The 22,648-nt window shown below is 39.5% G+C and overlaps 1 protein-coding gene across 10 annotated transcripts in view; it reads right to left on the bottom strand.

The window, feature by feature from the left end:
* CARMIL1 (capping protein regulator and myosin 1 linker 1) overlaps positions 1-22,648 on the bottom strand; it is a 342,024-nt gene that overhangs the window by 11,714 nt on the left and 307,662 nt on the right. For all 10 annotated transcript variants that reach the window (XM_009204528.4, XM_009204523.4, XM_017957634.3 and 7 more), the window contains 4 exons: positions 14,367-14,479; positions 8,147-8,579; positions 3,958-4,039; positions 2,579-2,791 (listed from right to left, as the gene is read on the bottom strand). In XM_009204528.4, coding sequence (XP_009202792.2) covers positions 2,579-2,791; positions 3,958-4,039; positions 8,147-8,579; positions 14,367-14,479 — 841 coding nt within the window. The remainder of the gene's footprint in view (positions 1-2,578; positions 2,792-3,957; positions 4,040-8,146; positions 8,580-14,366; positions 14,480-22,648) is intronic.

The following is a 22,648-nucleotide window of genomic DNA, read 5'->3' as shown; positions in this document are numbered from 1 at the left end:
GTTACCAGCAAGGTGGTTCTTAAGTTGGTGTGTGAGTGTCTGTGCACGTAGAAGACAATCTACAGCAAGGTTCTCTTCAGTCTTACACTTCCAGTTGCCTACTTGCTTAACCAAAATAAGCAGGGATGTGATAAGACATGTGAAGATAACACTATCCACCTTCACAAGCTGTCAGAGCTGTGGCGGAGAGGAAATGAGATGGTGTATTTGAAAATGCCTGCTGAATTCCCAAGCTCTATAAAAACATGGGTTTATTAACATAATTCTTGATACACTAAGTGCTATGAAATAAATGAACACATTTAGTAAATAAACAAAATAAAACTGCTTGCAACAGAATATTGGGAATTCAGCTAGTTTTATATTCAGCATTAGAAACTAGGGAGTGGTCCCCCTTTATCCACATGGGATACAATCCAAGACCTCCAGTGGATGTCTGAAACCATGGATAGTACTGAACCCTACATAAGCTGTGTTTTTTCCTACACATACACCTATAATAAAGTTTAATGTATAAATTACGCACAGTAAGATATTAACACTAAAACCCAATAATAGAATAATTGTAACAATATACTATAATAAAAGTTATCTGAATGTGGTCTCTCTCTCTCTCTCTCTCTCTCTCTCTCTCTCTCTCAATATCTGCACCATGAATAACTGAAACTGTAAAAAGCAAAACCTTGGATAACAGGGGCCTACTGTACTCTACAAACTAGTTACTCTACAAACTAGATTCATTTTATAAGAACTGTTTCTTTATTGTAGACTAGAGACACACCTAGCTGATGACAATGCTAGGAGCAAGCCTCCTTTTGAGAACTTATTTGCTTTGCTTTCTATTAAAACATTTTTCCATTTTCTCTGCCTTCATTCTCTCCACTCCTTCTACATGAAGACATTGTGTGCGTACCAATAAATTTTTTGTGTTCCCCATCATAAAGAACTTTGGTTTGGGAAAAAGTTTGAGTAGACTCAGGAAGTACTCAGGGGTTTGTTTCAAGGCTTAGTTCCTTGAGGTAAAGCCAGTATACCTCTTTCTTTGTGCTTCTCTTTGGAGATGGTTTACTGGTTTTTTCAAGGGACCAATGGACTATGAAGACCAGGGAGTGTCATCCAGGCTGGCCACCCGGGAAATGAAAAAAATACATGAGGGAACATGGGAAAGAACCACAAGTGGAAGAAGTTTGGACACACAGGATTCTACCTTTTTGCTCATTCTACCCAAATCATCTGCACATTGATAAATTATTAGGATGACCTGCGCATCTTACTTTACAATATGCATGTCCATGGGGGAGAGGTCAATAGAAACACAGTAACCAAGACAGTTGGTGGAGTCAGAACATCTGGCGGCTACCCAGACACACCAGCTGCGTGACTTGGCAAACTCAGTATCTCTATGCCTCAAATTCCTCATCTGCAAAACGGAGCAGTGATGAGGATATTGAGAGTTCATCAAAAAGCACTTACAACAGTGCCAAGGACACAGTTAAGTGCTCAAAGATTAGCCATGATGATGATGTGACTATATTATTTTTATCCCTGTTTGACTAATTTTTGTGGGAGAACAAGGGGAAGAGGTGAAGAATTGATGTAACTTTCGTTATATTACGTATCCTACTTTTGTGTATGTTTGAAAATTCTTACAATGGAAAGTTAAATGAAAAAAAAATTGCGTGTGTGTGTGTGTGTGTGTGTGTGTTTAAGAGATAGGGTCTTGTCACTCAGGCTGGAGTGCAGTGGTGTGGTCACAGTGTGATGACAGCCTAAACTCCTAGGCTCAAATGATCCTCCCACCTCAGCCTCCCAAGTAGCAGGGACTACAGGTGTGCACTACCACACTAGGACTTCTTTTGTGCAGGAGAGAATAAGGTGAAGACCAACCCATTTCTAATATTTTTAAGTTTCTTCTATCATTAGATTTTCTAAACTAATAGTCAGCAAACTTTTTTGTAAAGGGCCCAAGAGTAAATATTTTACATTTTGCAGGCCATATGGCCCTGTTGCAAGCACACCATTCGGTGACTGTAGCACAGCCACAGCCCCAGATGACACCAGTACAAATCGTATGGTTGTGTCCAGGAAAACTATTTACAAAAACAGGCCCATTGTTTGCCAAGTCTTGTTCTAAACCCTTGATACATCATAGAATACGGCATAAAAACTGAAGAGCTTGTGCTTTCCCCGTTTGTAGCCTTCATCCTTAAACTGCTGCTTTTCAGTGTCTGAACACCCTGGAGACAAGTATCAGAAAGCCAAGCCAAGCACTGCAGATGGGTCAACATGACAAAAGACGGATGTCCCTGTCTTGCCTACCAACCAACCTGTACCCCTGAAAGCAAGGATAGTCTCAGAGTCCCCAACTCTGACACATGGTGGAGCTCAGCATTGAATAAAGGAATCCCTCAGCTCTCATCACTTTCACAGCTTTGCACAGGTTTCTTGTGATCCCCTCCTGCAGAAGCCGCTGTACCTTGCTCACTAGCTGCCCCTGAAACAACCTGCAGCGTCTGATCCAGCTGGCTCTGGGAAGCTACCTGGTCACAATGCAACTCCCTAACTGCAAAACTCTTACCAGGCCGTGAGGCGGTTCTTGGTTTCTGCGGGATGACGGGCCGTGCTGCCAGGCTGGGTTTGGGGGACTGCAGGAGGGGCTTCGGGCTTGTAGGTGTGCTGGATGAGCTCCGAGACCTGGAACCTGCTTCCACTTTGGGTTCTGCTTTGGTATTCTTTTCTGGTGTTCCCAAACCAAAGCGGTTCTCTGGAAGACCTGGGTGCAGTTTAGGCACTAAGACGAAAAAGGCCACTTTAAAATTAATCAAAGGTCAAAGAAGCCAGTAACTTGAAACTAGAAGTCTGGTACAAACCGCTATAATCATTTACCATTGTTTCTCATCACGGATGTTTTAAGAATATCTTAAGAATATACTGTTCTAGCATGTTTTTAAAATCAAAACATGCTGGAGGAAGAGTAATGTTCTTTGTAGAAAAGCAATAAACTTTTTGGTTCTTTTCTGATCACCCCTGACTATTCCAGGGTTGACAAGCTTTTACATTTAATAGTGTACAGTGCTGTAATCACATACAAGGAGAACAGTGGTTCTTCAGGCATTTGAAGTGTTCAGGTCTTTCTCAGATCTGGCACAAGGTACAGGTATAACCAAATGGAAGTGCCTTGGTTCTGGACAACAAGCGGTTAGGGCTCTGGCTGCAGGTTCTAAGAGAGGAGGGCGATGCTGATGGCTGCAATCTCATGTTTAGTGAGAACAGCTCCAGAAATGTCATCTCATCCCCCACCTCCATCCATACTGCTGCCTTAATTTAACAAGACAACTGGTAAAAATAAGCCCATAAAATGTGATTTATCATCCAACTCTTACTGCACCAAGATACTGTAGCTATGCATAAGAATCTCAAATAGCAAAATGAGGATTCTATCACACAGTTAACACATTACTCTCCAGTTTTCATCTAAGGTATTTTCTTATTTTATTATACCTAAAAAGTCAGAGGGACAAGTGATATTGGATTTCATGTATATTCAAGCTGCAAGGGAAGCATATTTTCATACCAAATAAGACAGCCACCCATCTTCCATATATCATGCATGTCTTATTCTTAAATACATCAGCCATGATCCTGTATGCTGCCCCCACCCCTAACTTTGCCAAAATGCTCCAAGTTGAGGAGTTTGCAGTGAAAAAATAGTCAGGATTTCCTCCCTTTGGGAAATCAAAAAGTGCCCTGTCCAGGCACAATGCTACAGTGGGGCAGGATGCACCCCAGGGGAAGGTAGGTAAGGGATGTGGTCTTTCAGGTGGTAGCTGAGAACACACAACAAAGAGATCGGTTCTTGCCTCCCCATTTAAATTTTTCTTCTGTCAATCACATGTGACTCCTGCAATCAGAAGGTAAGCACTTTTCCGAAGGGATGATGGCAATTGCCTGACTTACCTGCCCCACCTCCATCCAACCGTTCTACGCTGCTCAAGGCTGGGCTGGAAGAATCCTGGGATACGGCATCATTCCCAAGCTTCTGAAAAATTTAAGCACCATCCCTCAAAAAAGTGCACATTTATTTAATGCAAAAGTGAAAAAACAATGCAGGTAATAAATGACAGCAAAGAAGGGCTCTTTAACTCAGCTGCTGTTACGGTGACTGTGCCTGACTTGCCTCCGTAGGCTCTCCTACTGGGACAAAGCTGTGAGAAACACATTCTATTCTGTGTTTACAGTCAGAGCCGTGGGGTCCAAAGTGTGGCCGGTTTGGTTCCTCGGAAGGCTCCTCACAGGAGAGAAGTGCACGGGACCAGGGAAAGTCAGTGGGCTCGGTGACCTTTACTGTTTTTCTTGTTGAACATCTATGCAGCTCTGCAGCCCCTGAAGCTTTATGTGATGAGGGCCCTTACACACTAGAAATTGACAGAATCTGCTCTAGGTCTGGTTTCCAAAACTCTAGTTTTGGCTGGGTGCAGTGGCTGTAATCTATCTCAGCACTTTGGGAGACTGAGATGGGAGAATTGCTTGAGGTCACAAGTTTGAGACCAGCCTAGACAACAAAGTGAGACCCCCCCCACCCCCATCTCTGCAAAAAATAGAAAAATTAGCCAGGCATGATGGCATGCATCTGAAGTCCCAGCTACTCAGGAGGCTGAGGCAGGAGGATCACCTGACCAACCCCAGGAGTTTGAAGCTGCAGTGAACTATAATCGTGCCAGTGCACTCCAGCCTGGGTGACAGAGCAAGACCTTATCTATTAAAAATACATATATATATAATTTTCAAAGCAGCAGCAACCTTTCCAACCTCAATGATAATATAGGTGAAAGCGGTCCTGAAACAGGCAAGGTCTTCCTTGCTTTGAGGCAGAATCACAGGACACAGATCTATTATTTAGGAGGCAAATACAGATGAACAGGACTGAACAAATTTTTTAAAAATCTGCAGGTGGGAGGAATTAGTGATGGCGAAGATGGTGATGATGGGGAAAGTAAAATGCCACTGTCTTGGGGTAGGAGTGGAAAGTTTAGAAAGTCTACACTAGACTGAGGCATTTAGATACCAAAAAAGATATAGAAAGCAAAGTCTGGTGTTTACGTCATAATATCTAAGAATTATATTGACAAAGATGGTCTACATCTACCTCTTATCTAACAGGCAAAAACAAGGTGGACCAGTAGACCAGGAGGCATGATGATTCCCAAGGCAGTCTGACCTTCAGACTACTGGTTCCTGCTCATCTCATGCTTCCGACAAACCTCAAAAGCTCTGCAGCCAGCCAATTCCTAACTTTAAACTGTGTTTGATGATACAGGAAGGATTATTTGAAATGCAGGTGAGAAAAGCCTCACTCCCTGAAATCATCAATCTACTCCAGTCACACACTCCCCAGGAGTGCCGGCTCTATCAGAAGGAAGCACCCAAGGGGCAGGAAGGCTGAGGAATTTCTCAGGAAGATGACAAAAGTTCCACTGTCATGAGTGCAAGGTGCTGAACAGGTGTTCAGGAGGAAATGTGTCTACAAGCACTGCAGCTAAAACAGGCACATTATTTGGCTTCACTATGGAAAAGTGATCTCCTAAAAAGGAGGCCCCATGCCAGCCCTCTGTGCCCAGGACAAGTGCCTGGAGGACTGGGCTGGGGACCATCCATGAAGTCCCCTTCCACATCCTTCCCTTTCAGGTTCCTCCAAGTGCAGGGCAGGCACCTGAAAGTGAGGACCTCCTTAAACTCTGTACCCGGGGCACCTCATTTGCCTGCATCTCTAAAACAATCCTGGGAGTTGTTTTCTTTTCCCTCCCATATTTTTAAAGTTGTTTATAAATCCCAAACTGACTGTGGGGAATAAGGATAAAATAATATAATGCCCACGGCCTTTGTGTGTAGACAGATGTCTTGGAGGCCCCAGAGGAAAATACATGAACTTTAAGTATTCACTGATTGTTTCTTTTGTCAATAAATGAAGTGTCATATCTTCTATATACATATATAGAAAAAGAACTGTAAGTATTATATATATATATAAATATATTTATATGTATTTTTATATATATATATAAAATGCCAAATATATAAAATGCCAACAATGCAAAGAGAATTGCTCAGAGGAGGGTGAGGACATCATATATTTTATCAACAGTATACTGATCATTGATGCTAATTGTTGCTACCTTTATAAAGAATACAGTCATGGTACTTTAGAAAAAAAATGTTCTAAAGCAAATTTTTGAAAAACTGTATTATTTAATGATTTTGACAGAAGACCCATGACTGAATTTTAAATAGCAATAATTTTTAACAATGGTGGTTTAAAACCCACACTAGATGGCGCTAAGAGATCATTAATACTGTGTAAACCCTAAACAAATATAAAACCATAAAGATTTTGTCACTTTAAGCTGATTTAGATATCAAATCCAAAGTACATGAATAAAACACTCTAGCACATGTCATCTTTACACCAAAAAGAAACTGTTAATCATGAAAAACAGAAACAGCATATTAATGAAAACCGCACATTCATTGTTATAAAGAAATTCACAACATACATTAAAATTTTAACATTTCCTTTGGCATCTGACTCACTAATGACATGGTTGTAGTATTATCCAGAATTCTGACCAGTGAGGGTCACACCATGCCTCCTTTGTTGAGCGAGCAGGATGTAGTTATGTGGTCTCTCCCAACTCTAAGGGTTTCTCAGTGCGTTAGGAGGGATCTATAATTAGAGAATTGCTAAATGATGTTGATGTTGGTGGGAGAACTTTGGTGAATAGTTGTAAGATCAGGTGGGAAGTGGAGTTTAATTTTTAAACATTGGTTGTTTAGAAGCCATATAAAAGAGCTCCCTACACCTGCCATTAGTTAATTGCTTACTTTCTGAAAGTCAAGGGCTCACCGGGATGAACTGTTTTATTGTGGTACTTCAAATAAAATAGACAGGTGATATCCTTTCTTTGGAGAACCAGTTGTGTAAAAATAATGGAGCTCAAGATAATGCACAGAAGCCATAACCTGACTTACACATGGGTATGTTCATTTTATCACACGGATACAATCCTTCGTGCAGTGACAGGAGAAAACAGAGGTAAAAAGGAAAGTGAAAAAGACTCCTTACACTTTAAAAGGAGGTTCGAAGAACAAATAATGTTTTAAGTCAGATTTTGGGGGAACTCAGCAAATTTTAAACTATGAAGTTTTTCTTTGTAGCAACAGATGATATATATCAGTGGTCAAATATTCAATTAATTCTAATAGAATACCTTGACTGTGATTTCTTTTGTCTTTTAAATCTGGAATATAGCAAGGCATTCTTAGGTTTGAAAAGAGAATAATTTTTAGGTTTGAAAAGGGAATAAGTCAGAAAATAGTTTCCATTTTTATATATAATCTAGTTTCAGTGTTTTTATTTCCCTCTGGTAGTTCACCTATCTTCAATATTACCTTCAGTCTTCCATTTGGATTCAGTTGACTGTCTTTTCCCCCAGACATGAGCATTTCCCCTGACCCGGGAACATCTCTGACATGCTTCCACGACATGCACAGGAGTCCCCTGGGCAGGTGGGAAAAGACTGGGGTCTTCAAAGCCTACCTTAGAATGCTGGCACTCCACAAAAGTGTGACCCTCAGGCCACAGTGAAAACGTGGCCATTTCTTTAGGGTCTGTGCTGCAGGTTCTTTAGCAGTAAGTTATAGTTTTGGATTTCTATTTAACCAACAGGCTATTTTTATTTTCTCACCCAAATAAACCAAGTGAGGGCAAAAACACAAACAAGGACAACCAAGTCAAAAATGAACCCCCACTTATCTCACGAAGACTAGGAGTAGATTGGGGGCTACCAGAGGGCAGGAAGTGTGGGGGCATGGGGGGAGATGAAAAGAGGTACAAAATGGGTACAAAAACACAGCTGATAAAAGAAACAAGATCTAGTATTGGACAGATCAGTGGGGTAGCTCTAGTTAACAATAATCTATTGTCTATTTCAAAATAGCTAGAAGAGAGTAATGTGAATATTCCCAGCATAAAGGAAAGTTAAATGTTTAAGGTGATGGACATATATAAAAATATCACATGCACCATGAAAATATATGCATCTATTATATATCAAAAAAATGAATTAATTAAAAAGAGGCCCACCCTTACCTTCTGTGCACATGCAGCTCTCTTCTCTTGCTTGGCTTTCATCTCTGCCAGCAGACCACTGCCCATCACCTGGACCCCATACCTCCGCCCTCCCTGTGGGCTGCTCTTGCTGTCACTCCGTTCCACCTTCCCTATTTCTTCCCCTTGACTCTCTTCAAAGGAGTCAGGTGTTTTTATCTCCTCTATCCGTTCAGAATTGCCATTGTGCTCGGTGGCCTTTGTGTCCTTCCTGGGACAGTCCACAGGTGGACTTTTGACAGCCCCTTTTGGTGAGGAGGGTTCTTCTGTCATCAAGATCGTTGGTGGCCGCTCAGATTTGGACCGGGATTTGATTAAGTTGAGAAAGCCACTACTTTTCCGAGAATCTCGCTTTTTCTTTTCATCTCCTCCTTCATTAAGTTCATGAGACTCTGAGCCTCTTGTTGACCATTTCCTGCATTTCAAACCAAGACACAGATCTGTTGTTTTTACTGTAAATAAGTTCCGGCAAGAATCAGTCAAAATATAAATATGGAGATTGCTACATATACAGTAACCATTCAGAAGCACATTTAAAAGCGGATTTGAGTTACTACCTTTAGGAAACAGAAAGGAATGTGGAATATCATCATCATATTCACATGTGAGAAAATTGAGGTGCGCAAACATTATGTATGAAAGATGAAAATATAACTGGTACAGCCAGTGTGCTAGCTTACTCTAAAAGTAACTCCTCCCTCCCTTTGTTTCTTGTTTTATATATGTATCTAACTACCTGCTCTGCTTGAGGATTCCAAAGAGTAATCTTGAAACAATCCAGGCATAAAGCAGAGGTGGTGGTGCAATTTTCTCCCTTCCGAGAAGAAATTGGTACGTAGTTAATCCATAACCTAACCTCTGTCAAGAGGAAACCAACCAGACCTCCAAATGGTCCATTACTCAAGATAGTCATCAGAAAACAACTAACACACCGGCATCCCACACCACTCCTGTGCATAGTTTTCATGCCTGCCGCCTTTCACCTTAAAACCCTTTTAGCCAGCCTGAAAATTTTGAGATGGCTTTTTGGGACTTGAGTCTGGCCATCTCCCAAGCTGTCGTCACTTGCATAAATCAAACTTCGCTTCGCACGTGTTTGGCTTTTTGAGCGGCAAGCAGCTAAACCTGAGTTTGGTTCCAAAAAGGCAGAGAGTATGCTCTGGGAGAGAGTTTTCAGAGGGAGAATATGCTGAAACTTGGGAAATGGAAAGGGAGAAACAGTCAATGAAATGAGCTAAGTAGGAAATATCACAGACAACTGTCTCATTTAAAGCTGGCAGACTGAATATCCACTTAGCTCCCCTGAATCTCCATTAAAATAATAGCAAAGGATTTATAAAAGAAAGTATAAGCCCTATAGGGGAGAAAAGGCAGAAACAACAAAATTTGGAAGCCAAAATACGCTAGATATGTGTGAAAATTGACTTAATAGATCAGAGAAAGCTGAAACCTAAGCCAACAGTCGGAGAGACCCAGAAGCATGTGATTTGTGCTGGCTCCAGAATGAGGAGATGCAGGTACCTCTGCAAGTGGACATGAAGGGGAAATGAAGACAGGACGGTTCTCTTCTTTGTGAAGCCTGTTCAGAAATTCATCAGATCCTCTCCCTAAACCACAGAGCCAATGATGCCCATCCCAACACCCAAGTTCACTCTCCGGAGAGAATGAACCAAAGAAGCTGAGCTGGGGGACACCAAATGCAGCTGAACTGAGTGAAGATCACGAAACAGGCAGGCTCAAGAAAGCCTGCACAGTGAGCAGTGACACCCCCGGGACCCTTTTTCTCACTCTGCATGCCAGAATCAGGCAGGCAGGTTTATACCTGCCAGGCAGGAGATTGAAGTTTCCAAAGCTCAACAGAAAAGACCTAAAGATTCTGAGAGTCAGGGATACCCCCTCCCCCAACAAAATGGTCCAGGAAGACCACCATACATTGAAGCCCACCAGTCGATAAGCTCTACCCACAAATTTCCAAGAAGCTCTTCGGTGCCCCATTCCTTTTCAACATGGAAGAGAAAAAAATATTGTGTCCACCAACATGAATAATAGCAAAATGTGATAGCAGAAGTAGAAAACTCAAGGTTGAAAGACACAACTGAGGAAATATTCCAGAAAAAAAAAAAAGGAATATAAAGAATAAAAAAAAAAAAAAATAGGAGAGAACAGGTAGGAATCAGTGGATTAACAGAGGAAATAAAAAATCTGAATAACGGCCTGGGCATGGTAGTTCATGCCTGTAATCCCAGCACTTTGGGAGGCTGAGGTGGGCAGACTGCTTGACCCTGGGAGTTCGAGACCAGCCTGGTCAGCATGGGAAAATCCCATCCCTACAAAAAATACAAAAATTAGCTAGGAGGGGTGGTCCATGCCTGCAGTCCCAGTTAAAAGAGTCTGAGGTAGGAGGATCACCTAAGCCTGGAAGGTCAAAGTTGCAGTAAGCCATGATCATGCCACTGCACTATAGCCTGGGTGATAGAGTGAGATGCTATCTCAAATAATAATAATAGAAGTTTAAGAAAAAAAGTACAGAGAAAAAAGGAAGAAATTATGAAATAAATAATTTTTAAAAATTCAGCAACAAAGGACATGAGTTTCCAGATTGAAATGGCTTATAAATGCCTGGCAAATCGGTTTTTTAAAAAAATTAAAAAATAAAAAATCCACCTCAGGGCACATATCATCATAAAATTTTAGTACACTGGGAATGCAGAGAAGATCCCAAATGCTTCCAGAGGAGAGGGAAAACAAAAGCAAGTCAGAAACAAAAGATCAGGACTCAAGTCGACATCAGATTCTCGTAGCAACACCGGAAGCTAGAAGATAATGGAGCAAAGCTATCAAAATGCTAAGGTACAAGGAAAACCAACCTACAGTTCTATACCTAGTGATACTATTAATCCAAATGAAAGATATGCAACAGTTACAGAAACTTGTTTTCCAAACTTCTCTTAGGAAGCAATTCAAGAATGTGCTCCACCAAAACAGGGGCATAAACTAAGACCAACATGGGCCAATGGAAACAGAAAAATGACACAGATGAAGTGAAGGGAATCCCCCAGCAGATGATGAAGGGAGATCCCAGAAGACAGCAGTGGGATGGACCTAGAGGACACACTGGAGCTGGTCAGATGCTGGTAAGACGTGTGTCAAAAAAAAAAAAAAAAAACTGAGAATACTTGAACAAATTGAAAGGAAATTTATATCTTTACTGGACATTTAGGAGATAAGTCAGTGAAAGGAATGCAGAAAACAAAGCAAATGAAAAAGGGGACAATTATTAACACCAAGGAAAACAAAAAATTCTATAGAAAGAAAATGTAATCACAGTATACAATCTAACACAGTTGTTAATATTTACATGGTTAGAATGAAGCAAACACTCAATATTGATCTAACCAACTGCTGTGGTTTGTCCCCATCAAAACTTATGTTAAGACTTGGGCTCAACATGACTTTTGATAGTATTGGGTGTTGGTACCTTAAAGAGGTGATTAGGTTATTAAAATCAATTACTGAGACTGGATTAGTTCTCATGGGAATGGATACGTTCTTGAGAGCCTGGGTTGTTATGAAGTGAGTCAGCCTCCTTTACCCCTCCTTTCTTTTTGCACACACTCAATTCTCCTTTCACTTCTCTGCCATGCCATTATGCAGCAGGAGGCCCTCACCAGAAGCCAACCAGTGTGGCCACCCAAACTTGAACTTCCCAGCCTCCAGAACCATTAGCTAAACAAAATAAATTACCCACTCACAAGTATTTTGTTATAACAACAGAAACAGACTAAGACACTAATCATGATAAAATTAAATAAAGAAGATGAGGCAAGGAAAAGTGTGTGTGTCTAAGTACATGTGTGTGCCTAAGTACGTGTATATGTGTGTGTGTGTGTGTGTGTGTGTGTGTGTGTGTGTGGTGACAGAGTATATAGGTTGAGTATCCGCAATCCATAATTTGAAATGCTCCAAAATTTGAAACTTTTTCACCACCAACATGATGCTCAAAAGAAATGCTCATTGGAACATTTTGAATTTCAGATTAGGGATATAAAACCAGCAAGTATAATACAAATATTCAAAAAAGAATCCCAAATATGAAACACTTCTGGTCACAAGCATTTCAGATGAGAGATATTTGGTCTGTATTATCATCATCTAAGAAAGAAGTTAATGGTTATAGTACTACCTAAAAATGAAACACAGAAAGAAAAAAGAAAGTATGCTATTAAGACAAATGGAAGAAACAGCTAAGGAATAAAAACTAGTTGCTTCTGAGGAATAGGGAGTGGGAAAATAACAAGGAACTTTTTTTAGGCCTTCGTAGAACATCTGACACTTTATGAGCATGTATAACTTTGATTTTCAAACTTTCTTCATACTACTTCATGATTTTACCTATCCCTTGAACTTTAAAGACTGGACTGACAATCTATTTATAAAAAATTTTAAAATCACAACCTAGTAGATTCCATCATATTATTTGATGATGAAAATTGATGTATTTAGTTCTATTTGTGCACTGAAACAGGAACAGAATCTTCCTTGAGCAATATCTTTATTAAAAAATATATTTTATACCTTACAAAATTTACCCAACTTTCATTCAGAGACTATTAAAAAAGAAAGTAGCATTAACGGGAGAGGAAATCACACTGGGGCAGGTTTAACAATACGTACAGTTTGGATCGAATGCTTATAAACCATCCCACTAACTGAATATAAATTTCAGAAGTTTAAAAAGATAAGAGCAAACAATGGTATCTATAAATTATATGGAGACGAGTCAAGATTTTCTCCACTCATTCAACCATCACTAATTGAGGACAGACTATATATTATGGGCTGTGTTAGACATTGAAGCTATAACAAAATAAGGCCCAGGTATTGCTCCTTAAGAATAGCATTCTATTTGGGAAAAAAGACTTGAAAGCAAATAATTAACAGCAATTTCCCATTTTGCAATATGTTTGTGTTGGTTTTTCTTGAATCTTTTACATTGAAAACACATTCATCTATTCCTTAAGTCGTAAAAAAATTAAAAATCCAACAAACTCTTAAAGGATGACGTAGGCTTTAACAGATGTGTGTGAAGGATGGAAAGAAAAGTAGTAAGTTAGCAGTAGAGAAACGGCAATTAATTCAGGGGTGGGTGGGAGGAGCAGTCCCAGAAAAGCTTCAAAGAATAAATGATATTTAGGTTGGTTCTTGAAAGATAGGAGAAGAAAATTTTGCTAAGTATAGTATGCTAAGCTTCAAGGCCAGTGTCAAAGAAGACAAATAATTGGGTCCTAAAGGTTGTAAGATTCAGTAAGTTACACTGTTATGGATATAAAAATTTAACTCACTGCCACTTCACCATCCCGCCGAGGCAAGTTAAGGCACATCCATCTACTAGAATTGATTAGTTGCTTCCCTACCTGTGCCCAGCCTGACGCCTTTGGCTTATCTGGCTTACATTTGTTCCTGAATTTGGTATCTCAAGGTGAAGAATCTTCATAAAGACAAATCCATGTTAAGAGCGTAGTTTGGGATAGATTTGTATTTAGTTGAGGATTAAATAACGTGGTACAAATCATGCTTAAAGACTGAAATGTTTCAAGTTAAAGAAGTGTTAACAAAAGTACCACTGAACTATCTTCTAAGGGAACTGCCTCAGTAGCAAGAAGACAGGAGAAAACTCTTCAGAAAATGCTAACTCTGAGGGCTCTTTACTAATTTTGCTGTCATTTTGACACTGTCTGTTAAATCATGCCATTTAGCAATGACTTAGCCCCCCAACCCCATAAATCAAATTATGAACAAGGAGAAGCTCAAAGTAAGTAATTCCAGCATAGCCATGATCAGTCCCCAGTAATGGAACTATCCAAGTGATGAAGCCCTGGAAGAATCTTGGGGTGGGACATTTTGTGGTCTGGTTTAGAATCGTACAATAGGTCTCAAACTGGAGCATGCCTCAGCATAACCTGGAGGGCTTATTAAAATATAGATTGCTGGGCTCAACCTCCAGAGCTTCTGACTCAGTAGGTCTGGGGTAGGAGTTTGAGAGTTTGCATTTCTAACAAGGTCCCAGTGGACACCGGTATTGCTGGCCCAGAGACCATATTTTGCAAGCTGTCAGAATAGTAATTTCCATATATAAAATGCAACTGTTACTAATTTAAATATGAATTAAACAGCATTATTAGTGAAATTACTCTGAACTCACTTGGAATCCATTTTGGTCACCTTCTTGGTGAAAAATTCATCTACACCTTCATCTACTCTCCCCATGAGACCATTCTGTTCACCATCTTGGGAGACTATGTTGGCAGCACAGACCTGCAAAACAAACAGCTGTAATGTTAATTCACATGCACCTTGATTTAGCAATCATTTATTACTAGATTTAAGACACTGTGATTAAGGGCTATGGGAGGGACAAGGCTCACTAAAATAGGGACCACGTAATCTACAGGAATAGAAGCCATATGTACAATCATAACATAGACAGGAAGAAACAAAAGTGAGGGATGCACTATAAACACCATGCCTTGTGGAGGATTCATGCTGACTGGTGCATCAGAAGCTGGGACCTAACAGATATGACGAGTTGAGTGTTTCTAAAGGCAGTGAAAGGCACTGCAGGTGTGTGTAAGGGGAAAGGGAATGCATGGAGAAATGAAATACGCACTGACTTCTGAGAGTGGTGATGACTCCAGGGGGCCTGAAGTGTGTGGGTGGGGCTGGCTGCTAAGGATGGAGCATGGCAGATACTAATACTGGCTTCCCCTAACCCTTTCCCCTGCCTACTTTCTTTCTTGCTGGAAGAGTCCTAGGGTCAGATTATGGATACTGATTTGCTTAAGCTACAGTCCCCTTCCTCTTGTCTGTGATTAATAGGCATGTGAGTGGGATATAATCCTGGTGTGTGAGATAAAAGGGGAAATTTGCTAGGGAGCTCATGGGGGCAGGTTTTGTCAGGAGGAGAGAATGTGTGTTTCCGCAGTTATGTGAGGGAGATGTGATGTCTGAGCTGTGGAAGGCCACTGGCATTCACCAAATGGGGAGGCCCAAGGATAAAAGGCCGCATGCTGGTTGACAATAACAAAGCAGAAAGGGGAAAGCACCTGGGTACCTATGCTCTGCTGCTGAATAAGCCAGGCCTGGATCCTGAGGCCTCTGGATTTTTTGTTAGGTGAGAAAATAAATATTTCTCATTGTTTAAGTCACTTTTGAGTGAGTATTGAGTATTCCATAATATCCAGTTGAATACTTTCCAACTAATAATACAAAAACCCAAAAGGAGTCTTATGCTAAAGAAGAAGGAATTTACTCCTTAGATGATAGGGAGACACCAACGCAGCAGCATGGACCAACCTGAATTCTGGGGAGGTAATTCTGGGGCAGCATGAAGGACCAATTGGAGACGCCAGAGAATATAAGCAGGAAAACCTGTTCAGGGGCTGAAATCAAAGACTCTTGTAGTAATTTAATCTAATCTGGAGGTGATGAGGCACACTAATGAAGTGGAGAAGTGAGAACGGAAAGACAAGAGCTGCCCAAGATACGGTCAAAGTTTCTAGGCCAGGTAAATGGGGGCATGGTTCCAGGGAACACGTTACAAAGATCATATTTGGGGAAAAAGCTGTGTCTTCTCTTCTTGAGTGTTTGAGGTATTGTGGGATATCCAGAAGCAGGTGTCCCGCAGGCAGCCAAAAACTCTGATCTTACGAGAGAGGCTGGTGGTGAGAAGCTATCATAAAGCTATACCAAGTTAGCATGTCTCTTTGAAAGGACAACTCAGAGTGAGCTTAGTCAGATGCTTGATTTGTGTCTGCAATGTATATTACTATTTCACAGATAGGTTGTGGATGACTGAGAAAAAGCATGCATCTTGCCCATGCTGTTGGATACAAGGACAAATTTTCATGTGGTTGGGATACCTGGTCTAGATGTCTTGCCATAGAGCGGTGGGAAAGCTGTTTCCTGTAATCTTGATTTGCAAGTCTCAAGGTGCCTAGGGGGAACATGGCTTATGTCTGTATGGAAATTGCTTAAAGAAAAAAAACCCTTGAACAATCATCCACTTCTTTCATCAGGAAGCTCTCATTATGAAAATGAACTGTGTGTTTGAATTCATGTTTGTGACATGCTGAAAAGTGAAGAGACAACAGATAATAGACAAAGAACCCTATGAAATAACAATTATACCTCTCATCTGAATGGTGCTTTATATTGGAGCAAGGATTTCCTTCATGTTGCAAAAGAGCAGAAAATTCGCAAAGTTCTATAATTCCGTTATGCAGAGAAACAAAGCTCAATGAATAACTTTTATTTTGATTACAAAAGATAAAGTAGTACAGAACTTGCTTGTATTATATTATTTTTCCCTTTTGGAAAAGAATGGAGCATAGAATCTCTATCGCAGTAACAGCTCCTTAAGTTAATATAGTACTTGATAGTTTACATGTGTTTTACACATTATTATGTCACCCCTACGTCTACCCTTAAACTGAAAGAGATAGTACTATCCTACTTTTTGGTTAGTCACAGATCAAACAGTGACTCAGAAGGTTAGTGGCACCCACACTGGTCACCTAATTAATGGATGAAGAAAGATGTGACCCCAGGACATACAGTCCTAACACACGGCTTCCTCCCAGCTTCCCCCAATGGCTCCTCTTTCCATTTTGGAAAAAAAAAAAAAAAAAAGGTAAGTTTTACTTGCATAATTTCTCCCCTCAGGAAAAATTTTTCTTTTCCCGCCTGGAAACAGAAGTCACAGCCAGCACAAAAGGTTCTCTGGGGATGTGGGGTACATCAATGGGTTTCAGTGATGGAGGCACAGAGCTGAACAAAGCAGTCTGCTTTCCTGCAGGACAGATCAGCTTTTAGGGCTGGACTGGCCCCTACAGATCCTCCAGTCCAACTCTGTCATTTTAGAGATAAAGGGACAGAGAGCAGACAGGTTAAGAGAAGTCCAGTATCACTGGGAGATCTTCCATGAGACATGGTTTAAAATGCATCTGTTAAAATAGGAAGCAGGAGGTGGCATCAGCCTACATGAAGAGCAGTAGAAAAACTGAAGACTGAATTGAAATGTAGTTTGCAAAAGAGTTCAAGGTCAAATGCACATGCTGTTTCAGCTCCTTTTCTAACAAAAGCAAAGGAAAAGACAAACAGTTATCAGAAGTTCTCAAAATCCTATTTGCTTTCAGTCTTCTCTGTCAAGGAAAATACATTTCAGACTGAAAAGGGTAGCACAGCTGTTGGAAAGGGAGTGAGCAGAAACCTCAGCAGTGAGCCTGGGGCCAGAACCCACTGCATTTGCACTCAGAGAAAGGTTTTTACAAATAAAATCAGGAATCGCTGTTGTTGATGTTTGATAAAGAAGGTTAAAAAAAAAAAAAAAAAAAAAGAAGGTAGATTTTGCACCGCCAGTGTGCAAGTGCTAAAAGGATAATTCGTGAATGGTGAGAAAATAAGGTGGTGACTGTGAGGACTAAAGACAATTCAGACCACCCTCTGTTTTCCCTCTGCCAGGATTATTACAGTGAATACACCAGGGAAAGACAGTAGGCGGTGCGCCTGGATTTTGATGTGGCAGCTGCCAAATCTCTCACAATGTCTTCATAGGCTGGATGGAGAGGAATGGACAGGAAGTAAGGACAATTAGGTGTATTAGTAACTCTTCGAACAAATATACCAAGGAGTGCTAATTAGTGAACTGAATAATCATGGAATGTTATGTGCATATATTAGAATGTAAAAAACATGGAAAATTAATTAGCTAAGCAGTCAAGAAATAAGGAACCCAAAGGAAGTAAAATGAAGAGCATATAATAAAAGAAAAAAATTAATGAACTTGAGAGGATTGATAAAACAGTTGACTCTTAGAAAAAGACTAATAAAAGAGATAATGACAACATTAAGAGAAAAGGCATTAAAAATAAGTTAAAATGAAATGGGACATAGCTATATAAGAGATTAAAGCTATTGGTATAATAAATTAAAAACTTAAAGGAATTTTATAAACAATTAAATGAACAATTAGACTAAATGGAAGATATCCTAAAAATACATAATTTATCAAAATGATCTTAAGAAGAATTAGGTAACCTGAACAGATCTATGACAAAAGAAATAAAATCCTTAGTAATATATCTACATACAAGTATCACATGCACACAAGCATATAGACAACACTTAGGGCCCATATAGCATCCCAGGAGAGGAAGAGACAATCTCTATTACCTGTAAACCGTTACAGAGAATAGGAGAAAAGAAAGAGCTTCCCAACCAATTTTATGAAGATAGTATAACTTTGAAAGTCAAACTAGATGGATGGTTTAGACAAGAAAAATAAACATGTTAAGTCTCTCTCATTTATGCATATAGATGCAAAAATTCTCATAAAATATTAGCAAACAAAGTCTAGCAGTGGATTAAAACAAAGTAAAAAATCATGATTAAGAATGTTATAACACTAGAAAAAGTATGTTAATGAGATTCACCCGAATTTCACATTAAAAAAGAAAAATTACCAGTGTCAACAAATACTGAAAAAAAGAATCAAACTACCATTCATTCCAAAACAAAATCAGCAAAACAGAAGAAAACGTTCTCACCTGAATAAATTACAGCAGAAACTGCTTTGTGTCTATTTAGTGTCTGTTCGCTCTTGTTGACTCAATAACAAAACCCTGACTTATTTGGAATATCAATGTGACCAAATGGCTATTTATCTTCCTAGATTTTTTTGTAGCTGGGGATGGAAATATGGTTCATTTCTGGCCAGTAAGATGCAACTGGAAGTATACTAGGACTTCTGGGTAGTTCAGATTCTCTGCTGCATGCACCCCCTTTTCCTCTGTCTGAAATATATGTATAAAAATAGATTATAGGCCTTGCCTGAGAATAAGATCAATACCAGTCACCTGGATGATACAGCCATTTTAAAGGTGAATGCAACCTGTGGTTGAATAAATAGAAGTGTCCTATTTAAAAGGAGAGAATCAATGGGATGGGTGTGGTGACTCACACATGTAATTCCAGTACTTTGGGAGGCTGAGGCATGTGGATCGTGTGAGCTCAGGAGTTTGAGACCAGCCTGGGCAACATGGTGAAACCCTGTCTCTACAAAAAATACAAAAATTAGCAGTGTGTGGTGGTGCGCACCTGTAATCCCAGTTACGTGGGAGACTGAGGTGGGAGGATCACTGGGGCCTGAGAGGGGGAGGTGGCAGTGAACCGAGATCACACCACTGCTCTCCAGCCTGGGTGACAGAGTGAGACCCTGTCTTAAAAATAAATAAATAAAAGGAGAGAAGAGATATGGCAGATCTTATTAAAGTACTCTATTTTGTCTTGGGTGCCACATTGCAATTTATTCAGAACAGAGTAACAAGACTTGTAAATGGATTCTAGACAATTTCATATGAAGAACATCGAAAGACCTGAAGAATTAAGATTTGACCCACAAATACTGTAAAGTCTACTAAGTGGAAGAGATTTGGATACCACGTGCCACTCCAGAAGACAGAAACAAGATGGCTAATTTCAAGCTATGCAGTTAAGAGTTTTAGCAACACAAAAAATAATTTGCTAATAATTAGAGCTTTAAGAACATGGCAGCTTCAGAGAAAGAAGTCATTGTGGATGGAATGGCCAATGAACAGCTGTGTAGGGATTTTTGAGCACCTGATGAGGGACTGAACAAGATGACTTCAAAATCCTTTTCAGCCTTATGACACTATGATTCAATGCATACAGGAGAAAACCTATTACCCAGGAGTTAGTCTATTTTAATTTGAGTTGGTTTGTTTCATCACTGGGCCGACTAGTGTAGGGCTACGCCTTATGCCAATATACGGCAAACTGACTGATACTGACATATCACACCAAGTGAATCCACTGCATGGTATAATATTTCAGAGAATGATCAAAGACAAATCAGTTATCTGCCCTGGACTTCATATTCCCTTGAATATTGAGTAATCTTTAAAATTCCTTCCACTAGGAGATGATTCCAGTTAGTGGTAGAGTCAGCATTATATCCCAGTCCAGTGTTTTATCCACACCTCTATGCAAATTTTTCAATGATTTTTCCTTAAAGGAATACTTTTCACCTATAGTTATGTTAGGAAAAAGTAGAAAGGAGCAATAGCTAACTGGCAGTGGATGAGTGAGTATAAGCACGCCTCCATCCCTGGTGGGTGTCATGGTTAGAATGCTCACTTGCAGTTAGCTGGCCACGTAGCCAAGTTCTGGAAAGTGGTATTCAAATGAATATGAAGCTCATCCTTTCAGACCTGGCCCATGAAACCTCAGGGGTATGAGCCTTCATGTTTTATGTCATCCTCCAGCTGAATGCATATGACTCGAAGGACCAAAAAGGAAGGTAGAGCCACAAAGTAAAAGTAGCCTGGATCCCTGACAACTATAGCATCCCCTGGCTGGAAATACTCACAATGGACTACGATATGAACAAGAAATAATCTCCAAAATATCAGAGATTTAACATAGTAAAAGTTTATCTCATATAGTAGCTAGTGTTACCCCACCTAATAGAGCTGAACTTCAGTATCAGAGGGGGATTGGTTCTAGGACCCTTGAGGACACAAAAATCCATAGATGCTCAAGTCGCTGCTATAAAATGGCATAGTATTTGTGTATAACCTACAAACATCCTTCTGTGTGCTTTAAATAATCTTTAGATTACTTATAATACTTAATACAATGTAAATGCTATGTAAATAATTGTTACACTGTATTTTAAAATTTATATAGTTTTTTTCATTGTTGTGGTTTTTCTAATTGCCTTTTAAATAAATATTTTCAATCCAGAGTTGGTTGAATGCTCAAATGCAGAATGTGTGGATATGGAGGACTCACTGTACACTACACATTTTCCCCTTTTTCTCTGCTGTAGCTGGAACATTCTGGTACCTGAGAAAATGGCATTTCCACTCTTAAATTATCCATGTGACGCTCTTTTCCCAAAAGCAAAGACTTTCTGACAGTCAATTCAACTGAGGAAATAATTTTTGAATAAAATTTTATGTAAAGTTAGCTAATCTGTTTCTTAGTAAACATGGGTAAGAATCCCTTTGAATTAATGAGGGTAAATGAGTGTGGTATTAAATCAGTTTCCAGGAATTTTTTTCTCTTCCTCCTCCATTTAAGTATAGAAAAGGGAGAATAGGTACAAAGGCAAAAGCAAATATAAGATTTATATTGTAAAGATAACTAAATTAATAAAATGGAAATACTGGCTTTGAAGAACAATGCTTTTACGTAAAGGATGGCATATTTTTATCCTATTTATTTCAATAAAATATCCTATTTTATTTCTATTTTATCCTATTTATTTCTATTTATCCTATTTATTTCATGACAACTCTACGATGTAGGCAATGCTGGTATTTAGAAACAAGTTGGCTCAGGTTTTTTAAAAAAAAACCCACAAGCCTCTGTCCACATATACACCGTCAGGGAGTGGGAGAGCCCACTGGCTGAGCCTGGCATCCTGCTCTTACCACTACAGTAGAAGGTTACACTCTATGGGCTAAGCAGCTATAATGTAATGTTTAAGAATTCTTTTATCTACTGAAAGAAAGAAAAGAAATGAAAAGAAAAGAGAAAAGAGAAAGAAAGGAAAGAAAGGAAAGAAAAGAAAAAAAGAAAGAAACATTCTATCTCTTGTTATTTAAAAAACATCTTTGTTTTTGTTATTGGAGTGGTAGAGGTGGAATTAAAACATATAACTAAAATATCTATATCCATTGTTCTTAAAACGACTGTGGTTTGATCTAAGGTTAAATTTTTGTGCCTAGTTTCTTGTTTTAAAAATAGGCTATCTACACTTCATATTTATATAAATATCTATTTGTACATTTTTGGCACAAAAATCGGTCATTACAACATGTTTGGCCTGGAAGAAACTGGCATGCTGGCATTTAACTCAGCCTTGGCGTTGAGAATTCTGACACCTGGAAAAGTTCATTTGAGGCATTAGGGTTCAGAGACAAACTCTAGAAAAGCTAAGACAGGCTTTGGATGAACTGATTTTACTCAATCATAGGAAGAAAAACAACGATAATTGTTAATAATTGCTCTTACTAAACACTAGTAATAAAAGTAAGCCACAGCATCCTCATTCTTAACTGAAAAATTTAAATAATGGTGCCTGTGTGGCAGCTTCACAGGGCTGTTAGACATGAAAGCACTTTGGAAATTGTAAGCAGTGTGATATCATAAGGTAATATATTTTCACTATGAACTCAAATAAAGGTGTGCTAATCTATACTTCTCAGTCCACCAGTACTCTGAGAAAAAGCCAGATCTATTTAGACCTCTGGCCATAATACATTATTTTGGGACTTACCTTTGTGTTACACAGTCCCTAAGGGAAAACAGCCTAGAGTATGCCAACCCTGTGAGTCCTGGCTGCATTATGGACAAAGGTGAAATCTCTCTAGAACAGAGTGATGAGGTTGGGACATGTTA

The sequence above is a fragment of the Papio anubis genome, chromosome 6 (assembly GCF_008728515.1).
Source record: "Papio anubis isolate 15944 chromosome 6, Panubis1.0, whole genome shotgun sequence".
NCBI lineage: Eukaryota > Metazoa > Chordata > Mammalia > Primates > Cercopithecidae > Papio > Papio anubis.
Note: the sequence above shows the minus strand (reverse complement) of the source record. Positions and strands in the feature narration are given on the sequence as shown.